The sequence below is a fragment of the Rattus rattus genome, chromosome 2 (assembly GCF_011064425.1).
Source record: "Rattus rattus isolate New Zealand chromosome 2, Rrattus_CSIRO_v1, whole genome shotgun sequence".
Taxonomy (NCBI): Eukaryota; Metazoa; Chordata; class Mammalia; order Rodentia; family Muridae; genus Rattus; species Rattus rattus.
Window position 1 is genome coordinate 19,210,100 of NC_046155.1, and position 15,841 is coordinate 19,225,940.

The 15,841-nt window shown below is 40.4% G+C and overlaps 1 protein-coding gene across 2 annotated transcripts; it reads right to left on the reverse strand.

The window, feature by feature from the left end:
• Positions 1–6,084: 6,084 nt before the first annotated feature.
• Positions 6,085–10,119, reverse strand: LOC116893737 (glyceraldehyde-3-phosphate dehydrogenase-like). 2 transcript variants are annotated; one of them, XM_032895450.1, is made up of 2 exons: positions 10,099–10,119; positions 6,085–7,083 (listed from the first exon to the last, which is right to left on the reverse strand). In XM_032895450.1, exons 1-2 carry the CDS (start codon positions 10,105–10,107, stop codon positions 6,085–6,087), a joined length of 1,008 nt encoding a protein of 335 aa, XP_032751341.1. In that variant the 5' UTR covers positions 10,108–10,119. The 2 variants fall into 2 exon arrangements, with proteins under 2 accessions (XP_032751341.1, XP_032751340.1); XM_032895449.1 differs by lacking the exon at positions 10,099–10,119 and having other exon boundaries at positions 6,085–7,092.
• Between the last annotated feature and the right edge of the window lie 5,722 nt (positions 10,120–15,841).

The following is a 15,841-nucleotide window of genomic DNA, read 5'->3' on the forward strand; positions in this document are numbered from 1 at the left end:
CAGGACCGCTCAGGTTAGCATCCTCCTCTCTGTGGACAATTGAGATAGTGCCTTCTGTGGGGATGCAGGAATTCTCAGAAGTGAGGAGTTGAACACAGTTCTCTGAATAAGATTTTAGTGGAAAATTCTGAAGTATAGAAGAGGATATACATCTTCCAGGAAGTAATATAGTTGCCATGTCTCAGCTGTTTGTAGACTTCCTTATCCATTCAAACATCATGCATATTTGTGGTGCTAAAGGCTTTGCAATTCCTCTATCACTTTCTCCAACGTTGATAATATTTGTATTACCCCCACCTCCTACCTTGGAAATGGAAAGAGTCCCATGGAGAACATATTACAGGGAATAGGTCTCTCAGCTAGTTTGAAGTAATATTAGCAGTAGAATTGTGCTACCTGATTTATATTACATGCAGACCTTGTGCAAAGGCATATACCCTTTATTCCTGTGAAATATAAGTGAAGCTAGAACAATTTTGAGAGTCGTGTAACAAATTTCTAGTGCATTACATGTAATTCCTTATAGAGTAGGGTTTTAAGATAGTTGGATATGCTTTCACATCTGCACTGTCATTATTGGAACAGAAATACTATTTTGTATTTTAAGTCGGGGCTTTATTTTTAAAAATTTGGAATATATGTTTACTTAGAATCCCCTCCCTCCTCTTTCCAGCCCCATCCTGAGAGTGAATGGAAGTTGGTGGTGGTGAGGGGGGCACTCTCATGGAACTGACAGGGAGTCTATGGGGGTAACTTTAGCTGAAATTCCTAGCAATGGGTGATGGGGAGCCTGAAGCAGTCACATCCTATAGCCAGGCAGGACTCCCAGTGGAGGAATAAGGATACCAATCCACCCTCAAAACCTTTCACCCCAAATTTGTCCTGCCTACAAGAAATGCAGGGACAATGATGGAGCAGAGACCAAGGGAATATCAACCAATGACTGGCCTAACTTGAGACCCATTCCATGGGTGGGAATCAGTCCCCGACACTATTAATGATACTTGCAGACACCAGCCAAGCAGAGAACCACAGTTGAATATTAGATAGTATTAGATAGTCCCTTGGAAGGGTTGGGGAGAGGACTGAGGGACCCAGAGAGGACAGGAACTCCACAAGAAGACCAACAGAATAAACTAACCTGGACCCTGAGGGTTCCCAGTAATTGAACCATCAACCAAAGAGCGCATATGGGTGGACCTAACCATCCCACCTCCTACTACCACCCGGCTTATGTGTAGTGGATGTGTATCTTGGTCTTCATGCTGGCCCCCCAACAACTGGAGGGGGCTGTTCTTGACTCTCTTGCCTTCCTGTGGATCCTATTTGTCTAGCTGCCTTATTTGGCCTCAGTAGAAGAGAATGTGCCTGGTCCTGAAGTGAGTTGACGTGCCAGGTTGGGTTGATACTCAAGAGGAGCCTCCTCCTTCTCAGAGAAGAGGTGGAGAGGAGTTGGAAAGGACCACAGAGTAGGGATAGGGAGGAGAGCTTGACTGTGATTGGGATATAAATTGAATACATTAGTAACTAAAGGAAAAATAAACCTGAATTTAGTATAGATTCTCACTTGGGTCTCATTGGCTTATTTAGCAAGGTATCATGAAAACTGACTTGCTAAGAGGTGGGCCTGCAGCTCAGTTTTTATCCTCAGTTTCAGTTACACATCCACACAATGGAGATCTCATGGTTTTTGGGGGTTTGCATGAAGTATGAATATTATGATGCCAGCCAGTTTCAGTTCCTTTCGATCAGGAGAATCTGCTGTAGTTTTAATGACCATGATAACCTGAAGATGTTTCCTTAAAATTACTTTAGAAAAGATCTTCCAAAAACTAAATGAATAGGATGTTTCATTTTGGGTTCCTAAATGAAAATTTGGATAAAGGGTAACATTATCGAAATGTTGGAGTTTTCTTGATAAACAGTGAATGACAAACAGGAACCTGAAGTTATGAATTAATGATTTCTTGCAAGGTTCAGACAATGTCACAATTCAGTTATGAACACATCACCTTGAGTTTGGTGTCATTGTTTGCTCAGTAGTGATCTAGTATTTGCCTGCTATGTGCCAGGGTTTCTTTCTTGCCTTAGGGGACTAATAATACATAAAACTATAGTGAGGCTGCTCGCTGTACAGTGGAGAAGGCAGATAAGCAACTGAAAACGAGAGGCAGTACCATTGCTTAGATGTTGGATTCAGAGCATTGTGCAAGCACATAGTAGGTAAGGCCCCTGTGCTTCTTAGGGCAGTGGCCTTTCTGAACACTTTCCTCACAGGCAACATCTGCAAATCTTACTTCCACCTTTGTATTTGGTTTCCAGCTTGCTTAATATCAAGTTTTCTCTGTTAGGGAATGTGGTTTCATCTAAAACCATCCCTCCAATCCATATCATTAATGACTTGGTCGCTGGTGTGGTAGTTTACGAAGTCTCTAATCTTTAGTGCATCTAGTGGTTTGTGCCTTGATGGGTTCAGAAGGAGACTAGTTGGAAGAAATAGGTCACTGGGATGTTCCTCTGAAAGGTGACTTTGTTGTTTGCTCTTTCCATTCTCTCTGGTTTCTGCCTCCAGGAGGTGAGCAACTCCACTCTAGGATGTACTCGTCCTGTGGCATTCTGCTCACTACAGGCTGAGAAATAATGAATCAAATGGTTAGCAACTGGAACTGGGATTCATAGGTAAATCTTCAAGTTGATTTTTGGACAGTTTTGTCACAGTGACACGAGGATGACTAAGAGGAAACAAAGAAATGAAAAAAAATCTAATGTTCAATGAGTTATTCACTGATTTCACACCGATGGCACTTAAACAAACTACTTCATTTAAAGTATGCAGTTGAGAAGTCCAGAGACAAGTAAAACCGATTGTGTGTAAAGACTCAACCCACTTTTTACTCCTGGTATTCATTTCTTCTGACATGTGTCTTCCTTTCAACATTTTAAGGTGTTTTCTCCTGTGTACTTGATGTCCCATACGTTTACCTGAAAACTGAAATTATCAGAAAATATGAGCTGACAGAATGGGTAGTGTTCTTATAGTCAGCCAAAATAATGATCAGGATTATGGTTACTGAGTCCCAGTCATTTCTCTACAGACTGATACCTGTTTTCCGAACACCACTGACTATACAGAAGAGTCAAAGTCTTGGGGGCACTTGTGTGGGGCATCACCTTTGTTGTAGAAGAGACAAACTTCATATGATATCCATAAAGTTAGAGAATAGCTTCTATATTTGAAGACTATGACTCCCTTGGGAGCAATTCTCAAGACAAAAAGAAAATGCTTTATTATTTAAATTTAAAATTTCATTTTAATTATGTGCAAGTGTGTGTGTGTGTGTGTGTGTGTATGTGTGTGTGTGCGCGCGCGCACGCGCGCATGTGCAGGCACACAAATATGACACATTACATTTTACCTTCCATAGGCCTCTGTTGTGTGCTGAGTAATTTTTTACTTTGTGAATAGGCAATATAACTCCCTTTTCTCATAAAGCAGTTATTTTGCAAGGGACGTGGGTACAATTTCTGTCATATTTCATGTTATTTATATTTTAAAGGAAAAAGTCTATTATTTTGAAAATGTATCTGCCATTTTTCAGACACTTAGACACAACTCCAGTCTGGAACATAAGGATGCAGTCCTAATTTATGGATGAGACCAAGTTCTTCTTGGAGAAGGAAAGATTAGCACCAGCTCACCTTGTATTCTTCTCAATGCTACCTCTTAGTGCCGTGCTCAAGTGCTAGTGTCTGGTAGGCATCCGTCAACTCCTCGATGAATAGAACACAGGATTTCATTCCAGCTAAAGGCAAGGGAGATGTTACGGCCTCATTTCCCGCCTCCACGAATGCTGATTGACATCTTCTGTAGATCATAAAGTCTGTGCTCTTAAAAATAATTTCCCCATATAACAATATGAGACTTTTCTTTAATGTTTTGACAGATCTGGGTACATATTTCAGTAATTCTAAATGAAATGATCATGGAGTGTGGGAACTAGGAGGAAATTTCTAGAGTATCGTATCCAGGGATTACAAGTTCAGATGCCTCCAAGGTCAGAAATGATGTGAACATGTGACTGCATGGGTTTAAGATCATAGGGAGGAGCAGAGCCAACCCTGAAGCAAGGGACTGTAAAACCTGCCAAATTCCAGCGCGGTTCTGACCACAGAGAAGAGGGATTCAGCCCCCGCACCAGCTACAATTTATAAAAGCTGGAGTTAATCCTTAGGTCTCCCCTGTGAGTGTGCTTAATCCTGCAGTGATCACTTTTTCAGGAAGGTGAAATGTCATCATGGAATTTCCTGGTCACAGAAAAAAAGCCACAGAAGGCTCTGAGCCTTCGCTTGCACTCAGCCATCCTTGTAGCTGATTATGGTTTAAACAGAGCTTCAGAAGCATGGGAAAGAGCTTTCCCATCATTTCCATTCGTGCTCTCTTGAAAAGGATGTAAATATACTATAAGGACTTTCTTCATGTGCCATGCATAGCATGAGGTCCGAGTAAAGGTTGTGTGCCTTTGACGGGCTGTATCCCTTCAGGTCATTTGCAGCTTCATGTTTCTGAACAGCACCTCAGGTTTATTTACCCTGAAGTAGGTTTTCACTCAAAAAAAAATATAATTTTTGTAAAGTGTTGAGCACAAAGCTTGCTCATGCTTTGATAATCAGAAAGTGCAAGTTTTCTACCTGCTAGGCTCTAAACCCTTCCCTCCTCCTTTTTCCTGGATCAGGGCCTATAACTTTTAAAAATCAGTTGGTAAAAAATTGGTCTGCATTCTATCCTTTTACTCCAGCTGGGATCATCAAGAGTGTTGTGAGTTTTGTTGTGCAATACACTGTTGGATGAATCCTTTTATATAAAAAAGAATGTAAACATGTTCTTTAAGAAGCATCCTGGGAGATTTCTACCCATTGGTTAAATAACAATTTGTATTCTTCCGAGCACATCATCATCATTATTATTCTTATTTTTGCTTAATGCGTCTTTTTTCTTTGTCTCACTTCTTTAAAGGAAATAAGATGTTACAGAAGGCTTTTGAGTGTTATGGGGTCTTCCATGCTTTTCGTAGGAAATCTGGGCCTCTCGCTTTAACACTGGAGATTCAGCAGTGCGGCTAGGCTCTTTGGCTGTCATTTGTTTGTGTTTATAGAATGCTCCCACCTACAGTCCCATTGGCTTCTCAAACAAAACAAAACAAACAAGCAAAACAAACAACAAACATACCTAATCTGAATTCTGCTTTAAGAAATCACATCATGTTAGTATTTTGGAAAAAGTAAACAAATTTGGTCAAAGGTTCTGTACTACTTCAGCGCACATGTATGTACACACGCACGCACACACACACTTATCAAAACACAAACAGGCATGGAGCAGCTAAAATTGATAGCGTGATTGATTGGCAGCTGGGCAGCTCTTCTCTTGGGTTTACTGTACAGGTTGTCCCTAGGCATGGTTCACCAGCAGTCAAAAGTGCCAGCCTATTTCCCTATGAAACTGAATTTTTCTCGGAACTTAGCATTTGTTATGTAATTGTCTCTTTATTGCTCTGTAGTTTGTAGGTCATATTTTTAAAAGCTAAAAGAGGACAACAAGAGTCATACATTATCTAATCTACCCATGTTACTTAACTGTGACAACAGGTATCTGTAGGCAGTCTCTGATCTGTTTTTAAATTTATGCTTTGAGAATTTCATACACATATACAATGTGCTTTGATCAAATCTACTCATACTTCATCCCCTCAAACTATGTCCATATTTCAACTACCACTTTTTTCTGTCTACAGCACACAATCATTTTTAAATACATTGAGTGTACATAGTGTGACTAATATGTGGGTTGGGGTAGGAACATGGACAGCCTACCTTTTTTTGTGGGTGCAATGAACTTTATTGATGGTATTCAAGAGGGAAGGGAGGGCTCCCTATGCCCCTCCTGTTATTATGGGGTCTGGGATGGATTGTGAGGGAGATGCTCAGTGTTGGGGGCTGAGTTGGGATGGGGACTCCTCAGCCACTGAGGGCCTCTCTCTTGCTCTCAGTATCCTTGCTGAACTGGGGTGGATGGTCCAGGGTTTCTTACTCCTTAGAGGCCATGTAGGCCATGAGTTTCACCACCCTGTTGCTGTAGGCATATTCATTGTCATACCAGGAAATGAGCTTTACAAAGTTGTCACTGAGAGCAATGCCAGCCCCAGTATCAAAGGTGGAAGAGTGGGAGTTGCTGTTGAAGTCACAGGAGACAACCTGGTCCTCAGTGTAGCCCAGGATGCCCTTTAGTGGGCCCTCAGATGCCTGCTTCACCACCTTCTTGATGTTATCACACTTGGCAGGTTTTTTGAGGCGGCATATCAGATCCACAATGGATACATTGGTGGTAGGAACATAGAAGGCCATGCCAGTAAGCTTCCTTTTCAGCTCTGGGATGACCTTGCCCACAGCCTTGACAGCACCAGTGGATGCAGGGATGATGTTCTGTTTTGCCCCATGGCCATCATGCCACAGCTTTCCAGAGGGGCCATCCACATTCTTCTGAGTGGCAGTGATCGCATGGATTGTGGTCATGAGCCCTTCCATGATGTCAAAGTTGCCATAGATGACCTTGGCCAGGAGGGCTAAGCAGTTGGTGGTGCAAGATGCATTGCTGACAATCTTGAGGGAGTTGTCATATTTCTCATGGTTCATACTCATCACAAACATGGGGGCATCAGCCAAAAGGATGGAGATGATGACCCTTTTGGTTCCACCATTCAAGTGAGTCCCAGCCTTCTCCATGGTGGTGAAGACGCCAGTAGACTCCATGACATACTCAGTACCAGCATCACCCCATTTGATGTTAGTAGGATCTTGGTCCTGGAAGATGGTGATGGGCTTCCTGTTGATGAAAAGCTTCCCATTTTCAGCCTTGACTGTGCCATTGTATTTGCCATGGGTAGAGTTATACTGGAGCATGTAGACCATGTAGTTGAGATCAATGAAGAGGTTGTTGATGGCAACAATGTCCACTTTGCCAGATGCAGAGCAGAAGGCAGCCCTGGTAACCAGGCACCCAATACAGCCAAATCCATTCACACCGATCTTCACCATCTTTTTTTTTCTTCTTCCATTTTTAATAACTTGAGTACTTCTTATTTACATTCTGATTGTTATTCCCCTTCCCGGTTTCTGGGCCAACATTCCCCTAGCCCCTCCCTCTCCCCTTCTATATGGGTGCTCCCCTCCCCATCCTCCCCCCATTACTGCCCTCCCCCCAACAATCACCTTCACTGGAGGTTCAGTCTTGGCAGGACCAAGGGCTTCCCTTTCCACTGGTGCTCTTACTAGGCTATTCATTGCTACCTATGAGGTCGGAGCCCAGGGTCATCCATGTATAGTCTTTGGGTAGTGGCTTAGTCCCTGGAAGCTCTGGTTGCTTGACATTGTTGTTCATATGGAGTCTCAAGCCCCTTCAAGTTCTTCAGTCCTTTCTCTGATTCCTTCAACGGGGGTCCTGTTCTCAGTTCAGTGGTTTGCTGCTGGTATTCACCTATGTATTTACTATATTCTGGCTGTGTCTCTCAGGAGAGATCTACATCCGGTTCCTGTCAGCCTGCACTTCTTTGCTTCATCCATTTAATTGGGTGGCTGTATATGTATGGGCCACATGTGGGGCAGGCTCTGAATGGGTGTTCCTTCTGCCTCTGTTTTAAACTTTACCTCCCTATTCCTTGCCAAGGGTATTCTTGTTCCCCTTTTAAAGAAGGAGTGAAGCATTCGCATTTTGGTCATCCTTCTTGAGTTTCATGTGTTCTGTGCATCTAGGGTAATTCAAGCATTTGGGCTAATAGCCACTTATCAATGAGTGCATACCATGTGTGTTTTTCTGTGATTGGGTTACCTCAATCAGGATGATATTTTCCAGTTCCATCCATTTGCCTATGAATTTCATAAAGTCATTTTTTTGATAGCTGAGTAATATTCCATTGTGTAAATGTACCACATTTTCTGTATCAATTCCTCTGTTGAAGGGCATCTGGGTTCTTTCCAGCTTCTGGCTATTATAAATAAGGCTGCGATGAACATAGTAGAGCACGTGTCTTTGTTATATGTTGGGGCATCTTTTGGGTATATGCCCAAGAGAGGTATAGCTGGGTCCTCAGGTAATTCAATGTCCAATTTTCTGAGGAACCTCCAGACTGATTTCCAGAATGGTTGTACCAGTCTGCAATCCCACCAACAATGGAGGAGTGTTCCTCTTTCTCCACATCCTTGCCAGCATTTGCTGTCAGCTGAGTTTTTGATCTTGGCCATTCTCACTGGTGTGAGGTGAAATTTCAGGGTTGTTTTGATTTGCATTTCCCTTATGACTAAAGATGTTGAACATTTCTTTAGGTGTTTCTCAGCCATTCGGCATTCCTCAGCTATGAATTCTTTGTTTAGCTCTGAACACCACTTTTAATGGGGTTATTTGTCTCCCTGTGGTCTAACTTCTTGAGTTCCTTGTATATTTTGAATATAAGGCCTCTATCTGTTGTAGGATTGGTAAAGATCTTTTCCCAATCTGTTGGATGCTGTTTTGTCCTAACAACAGCATCTTTTGCCTTACAGAAGGTTTGCAGTTTTATGAGCTCCCATTTGTTGATTCTTGATCTTAGCGCATAAGCCATTGGTGTTTTGTTCAGGAAATTTTTTCCAGTGCCCATGTGTTCAAGATGCTTCCCCACTTTTTCTTCTTTTAGTTTGAGTGTATCTGGTTTGATGTGGAGGTCCTTGATCCACTTGGACTTAAGCTTTGTTCAGGGTGATAAGCATGGATCGATATGCATTTTTCTACATGCTGACCTCCAGTTGAACTAGCACCATTTGCTGAAAATGCTATCTTTTTTTCCATTATATGGTTTTGGCTCCTTTGTCAAAAACCAAGTGACTGTAGGTGTGTGGGTTCATTTCTGGGTCTTCAATTTTATTCCACTGGTCTATCTGTCTGTCTCTGTACCAATACCATGCAGTTTTTATCACCATTGCTCTGTAATACTGCTTGAGTTCAGGGATAGTGATTCCCCCAGAATCACTGAGATTGAAACACAGAATTGTTGAGATAATTTTAGCTATCCTGGGTTTTTTGTTATTCCAGATGAATTTGGAAATTGTTCTGTCTAACTCTCTGAAGAATTGGATTGGTATTTTGATGGGGATTGCTTTGAATCTGTGGATCGCTTTTGGTAAAATGGCCATTTTTACTATATTACTCCTGCAAGTCCATGAGCATGGGAGATCTTTCCATCTTCTGAGGTCTTCTTCAATTTCTTTCTTCAGAGGCTTGAAGTTCTTATCATACAGATCTTTCATTTACTTGGTATTTTATATTATTTGGGACTATTATGAAGGGCGTCGTTTCCCTAATTTCTTTCTCAGCTTGTTTCTTTTTTGTGTAGAGGAAGGTTACTGATTTATTTGAGTTAAATTTATACCCAGCCACTTTGCTGAAGTTGTTTATCAGGTTTAGTAGCTCTCTGATGGAACTTTTGCGATCATATCATCTGCAAATAGTGATATTTTGACTTCTACTTTTCCAATCTGTATCCCTTTGATCTCCTTTTGTCGTCTGATTGCTGTGGCTAGAACTTCAAGAACTATATTGAACAAGTAGGGAGAGAGTGGGCAGCCTTGTCTAGTCCCTAAATTTAGTGTGATTGCTTCAAGTTTCTCTCCATTTAGTTTAATGTTAGCGACTGGTTTGCTGTCTATGGCTTTTACTATGGTTAGGTATGGGCCTTGAATTCCTATTCTTTCCAGGACTTTTATCATGAAGGGGTGTTGAATTTTGTCAAATGCTTTCTCAGCATCTAATGAAATGATCATGTGGTATTGTTCTTTCAGTTTGTTTATATAATGGATCACATTGATGGTTTTCCGTATATTAAACCATCCCTGCATGCCTGGGATGAAGCCTACTTGATCGTGGTGGATGATTGTTTTGATGTGTTCTTGGATTCGGTTTACCAGAATTTTATTGAGTATTTTTGCGTCGATATTCATAAGGGAAATTGGTCTGAAGTTCTCTTTCTTTGTTGGGTCTTTGTGTGGTTTAGGTATAAGAGTAATTGTGGCAACCTTCACCATCTTGTCTATGAGACGAGGCTGGCACTGCATGAGAAGATGTGGCTGTCTCTGGAACAGGGAGGAACAGATCTGCGGCCTTATCTTTAAAAAAATTGACACATACACTCCCACAACAACCAGTAATTGTCAAAAGCTCTTCAGCTAGGGATGGGAATTTGTCAAGCCCTCTTTCCATTGCTGCTGGGATTTTGGTTGGATTGATCTTGTGCAAGGTGTTCTGTATACAGTCACTGCTGCTGTGAGGAGTCCATGTGCGCAGTTCATGCTAACTCCCCAAAATACTGTTGCATAATGGTTCCCCCATCTTCAGGGATTGTGCTGACTTGGTTTTGGCTAACTCAGCACAAACAAAAATTATCTGGAAATGTTTTCAGCTGAGAAAACATTTCTTTCACATTGCCCTGTAGGCAAATATGGAAGATATGTTGTCAATTATTAATTGTTGAGGGAAGGCCCAGCCCATTGTGGGATATGCTGCTTCTGATCAGGTGGTTCTGGGTTGACTAAGAATGCAGTACAGACAAGCCGTGGAGAGCAAACCAGTGAGCAGCATTCCTCCATGACTTCTGCTTCAGTTCCTACCTCCAGGTGCATCTCATGAATTCTTCCTGGACTTGTGTCATGGTGGACTTGATGGACTCTAATTGTAAAGTGAAATGAACCATTCTTTCCTCAAATTGATGTTGATCAGTGCTGTAGCTCAGTCATAGAAACCAAACTAGCACAAGAATTGCTATATGATAAGGGGTGAGAGGGACCGTTCTCTGTCACCTCACTGCCCTGCCGGGCACATCTGATCTGAATTTGGTTGTTAGCTGTTTACAAGGACATAGTGACCTCTGCAGTGTCTCGTTTTCCTTGATGAACATTAATTTCTTTCTGATTTGCTCTACTTTCCAGTGCTTCTAACTGCATTTGTTAAATAATATTAATCCTGAATCAGGCGTGGCTTCCATCAGATTATTTTCATTTTTTCCCCAAACTTCTCTGCCCCCAAATGTAGATGTTTATAATTCTGACCTAACGATCTGACCTCTGCACACCTTCAGTTCCTTTTCTTCTCTGTGTTAGGCCATTGCTATTCTCAACAGCTTTGTCTATTTCAGGATCCCACCAAGTTGGATTGGAGATTAGGAAGGGGAAATTATTATGATTCATATTTGTCAGAATATCTACCACCTAGAACCTCAATTGGAATCTTCAGGAAAAAAAGCCAACCATGTGGCTTCCTAGCCACTAATCTTCTAAAGAGACCATAACCTACTGCCACTCTCTGATATGATTGTGACACTTTCTCTGGCCTTCCAAATTTTCCAAATTCCTCAAACTCAGCTACGTTCATGATCTTTCATTCACCACATTCTTACTACTTCTTCTTGCTTGTCATGTTCTTTTCTTTGTGTGCGACTCGGCTTGTGTATTTTGCTTTCTTATGTACAGGTGTTCTAATCTTTCTTGCTCCTTTCTTTATCATTCTGCTAGCAAAAATTCAACCCTATAAGCTCAACTCAAGTAATCCAGATACTCTATTTGGACAATTGAGTAACTGGACATAGACGTGAAAATACACATGTGGAGATATGTATCATGAGTGTCTCCTTAAATGTATGACTTTGTCCATGATTAGTCCTTATGCTGGCTGGCAAGCTTGCCTTACTTCTCCTAATGCACTGTTCAGTGTCCAAATGACCTCTCCCATCTCTTTCATTGCACACTACCTGCTTTGCTCCACTTCCTTCATATTCAAGCTGCTGTGTCTACTCCCCGTTTCAGCCCTGAAATAATTCATACAGGGCACCATTGCCAGAAAAAAAAGCCTTTTAAAGAAGTTAAAGCTCTTTTGTCAAGAACAGTGCAAAAATCTTTAAACCCAGTAAAAACAAATTTTATTTCTTTATTCGCTCTTTTCAATGTTCAAAAGTCATACATGTTTGCCACTATCGAATCATATGCATAGGTTTTCCTGGTTAGTAGTGGAAGTCTTGTGTCTCCAGAAGACTTTAAGTTGTGGGCAAACTTGGAGGAAACAGCGTATCAAACAGGCAAAGGTATGCATGTGAAAACAGGTGATGAACCTCACACAACTGCCTACTATCTCCCCATACTTCTATGTTTATATCAGAAAACAAAACATATATACAACGCAAAAATAGCATGCATTTTGTATTATTTTGCTGAAATAGTTCTCTGCAGTGTATTCTTCTTTTCCTGATGAAAAGGAAAATTTTGATCTTGCTTAAGTAATGAAGAAACTCATGCTATATTTTAGAACACAGGGGTCTGAGCTCCTGGAAGCTGATAAATACCCACTGCCTGTAGTAATCCCAAGCCATCAAACACTAAATGGACCCAGAGTGGAAGCTTTCTTGACTAAGGAATAGAAAGAATATCTAAGTTTGTACAGTTCTGTGACTCAATCCATCTTGTTCGGAGTTCAATTTTCAATACTAATTGGCTTAACTGTCTTGGACTTCACTAACATTTCCAACACTGAGAATTTCAGTTTTTTTTTTTAAACACAGACATTTTATGAGAATGTGTTTTTTGATTTCATTCCCGAGTGTGAGATATCGGGCTGCTTCAGATTGTACACAGCAGGTGACTATGATTTGCTTTGTGCTCTAGCAGGGACATGACTTTGCCAGCTGCAGATAGTTTTTGCAAGTGTGTTATGTTTGGAATTCTGGGGACATTTTACAGAATCGATAAATGCTAGAGTCCTGGTAGCTGGTGTTAGTTTGTGGTTGGATGCTGTGAGATTTGTCAAGTAGTAATGTCAAACGGGATGAGAAGAAGAATTCAGATACCCTGATGGTGAAAGAGCAAACTTGCCCAGAGGACCCCCACACCCCTAATCAGCAGGAAGAGATAATGTTGTCTCCTTTTCTATCCCTCACTTTATTCAGGGAACTTCTTTCTCTCCCTCTCTCTCCCCTCTGCCCCTCTTTGTCTCCTACCTAGTGTTAGGGGCATGAAAGAGAAACAGAGGGGCAAAGAAGGCTGAAGGAACCCACGAAGTAGCCAAATGTCCAGACACATTGATGTTTCTCCAGTAAATGGGAGAGTAAATTTTATTGACTTGTGAGTATTCTGTTACCTGACAAGACAACCTCATCGTTTTGTAAACCTTTGGCTAAAAATTTAAAACCTGAAAGTGTATAAGAGATGCACATATACCCACACACATGTGTGCATTTGTGTGTGTGTGTGTGTGTGTGTGTGTGTGTGTGTGTGTGTGTAAGTGTTTCGGTATTGGTAATCATTTTTTTAAATTTTTTGCTTCTCTCTGTCAGGCCACTCAGATCTCCTACTGAATGCCTTCTTCTAATTCTATTCTTTCTCATATTATGCACATAAAATGCATAATTGGCCTAGAGTAGAAAGCAGAAATCATGAAAATTTTCTTTCAACAGGTCCTCCTCCTCATACTCCTGACATTTTAAATTTCTAGGCTATAATGTGGCTGGACCCAGTGACATGATAAAGTTATGTCCTCAAAGGTCTGGTCCTTGCTATAGTTTCTTAGTGGACTGAAAAGCAGAGCCTATTGTATTGACCCATCAGATGCCTGAGTCCCCAGCCTATAGTGTGACAGCAACCTTGTGACAGAATAACAGATTATGGTAGCCTGTGACTGTATTCTGCAACTCTAAAAATCTGGGATGATATCTGTCATTGTTAAATTAAGTGGCAATTTGTTATGCTCCATAAGTAAAATAACACATTTTACTATAACATTATTGTTCCATTTATTATTTCATTATCAGAATATGTTCAAAAATTTTGCCTACATTGATTGGTTGATTGGTTGATTGATTTCTTACTTTCTTTTTCTTTGTAATGGTAATTTAGTATTGACCAATAAGGATGAACTATAATTTATTCAAATATATGTGCACATATATATATATGTGTGTATATTTTTATTTGTATATAAATATGTGTGGATAAGCATTTGCATATAAATGGGTGTAGAGACCAGAGACTAACGTCAGTTTTTGTTCCTCAGGAGCCATCTACCTTGTTTTTTGGGGACAGGGTTTTTCCATTAGGACATGGGACTTGCTAATGAGTATTGGTTGGCTTGCCACTGACCCTCCAGGGTTATACTGTTTTCTCTGAAGTACTGCGATTTACAAGAATGTCTCATCATGCTCTGCAATTTTACATTGGCTGACAGGATCTGAACTCAGGTCCTCATGCTTGATCAGCAAGTGAGCCATCTTTTCAACATCTGAAGATTTTCTTTTTGGGAAGCCATTGACTTGATAACATATTTCTAGGGACAAAAATAAGCTAGACTACAAATTAACTAAGTATTTAAATAATAAAATTAAGATTAAGAGTAGGAGGGACAGGATAAGGGGTTTCTGGAGGGGAAACCAGATAAGGGAATAACATTTGAAATTTAAATAAAGAAAATATCCAAGAAAAGAAAATAAAAAATAATTTTTGAGAATTTTTGCATTGATATTCATAAGTGAGATTGGTCTAAAGTTCTCTTTTTTGGTTGGTCTTTGTGTGGTTTAGGTATCAGAGAAATTATGGCTTCATAGAGTCTAGAAAACCACTCATTTCATCTAGATTTTTCCAGTTTTGTTGAGTATAAACTTTTATAGTAAAATCTGATGGTTTTTTTTAATTCCCTCAGTTTCTATTGTTATATCTCCTTTTTCATTTCTGTTAATTTGGATACTGGCTATGGACCCTTTAGTTAGTTTGGCTAAGGCGTTTATCAATTTGTTGATTCTCTCAAAGAACCAACTTTTGGTTTTGTTGATTCTTTGTATTAGTCTCTTGTTTCTATTTGGTTAATTTCAGGCCTGAGTTTGACTATTTCCTGCCTTCTACGCCTCTTTGGTGTGTTTTCTTCTTTTTGTTCTAGAGCTCTCAGGGATGCTATTAAGTTGCTAGTGTGGTATCTCTCTAGTTTCTTTACCAGGGCACTTAGTGCTATGAATTTTCCTCTTAGTACTGCTTTATTGTAACCCATAAGTTTTAATATGATGTGTCAACATTTTGTTAAATTCCAGAAAGTCTTAAATTCTTTATTTCTTCCCTGACCAAGTTATCATTGAGTAGAGAGTTTTTCAGTTTCCACCTGTGTGGGGGCTTTGTGTTGTTTTTTGCTGTTATTGATGACCAGCCTTACGCTGTGGAGTTCTGATAGGATGCATGTGATTATTTCAATCTTTTTGTGTTGGTTGAGAGTTGTTTTGTGACCAATCATATGGTCAATTTGGGGGAAGGTACCATGTGGTGCTAAGAGAAGGTATATTGTTTTAGAGCGAAATGTTCTGTAGATATCTGTTAAATCAATTTGGTTCATAATTTTTATTAGTTTTACTGTGTCTCTGTTTAATTTCTGTTTCAATGACCTGTCCATTAGTGAGAGTTGGGTGTTGGAGTCTCCCACTATTATTGAGTGGGGTTCAATGTGTGTTTTGAACTTAGTAAAGTTTCCTTTATGAATGTGGGTGCCCTTGCATATGGGGCATAGATGGTCAGAATTTAGACTTTCTCTTGGTGGATTTTCCCTTTTATGAATACGAAATGTTCTTCCTCATCATTCTTGATAACTTTTGGTTGAAACTCTATCTTATTGGATATTAGGATGGCAACTCCAGCTTGATTCTTGAGACCTTTGCTAGGAAGACCTTTTTCCTTCCTTTTACTCTGAGATAGTGTCTTTGTTATTGAAGTGTCTTTCTTAAATGTAGCAAAATGCTAGATC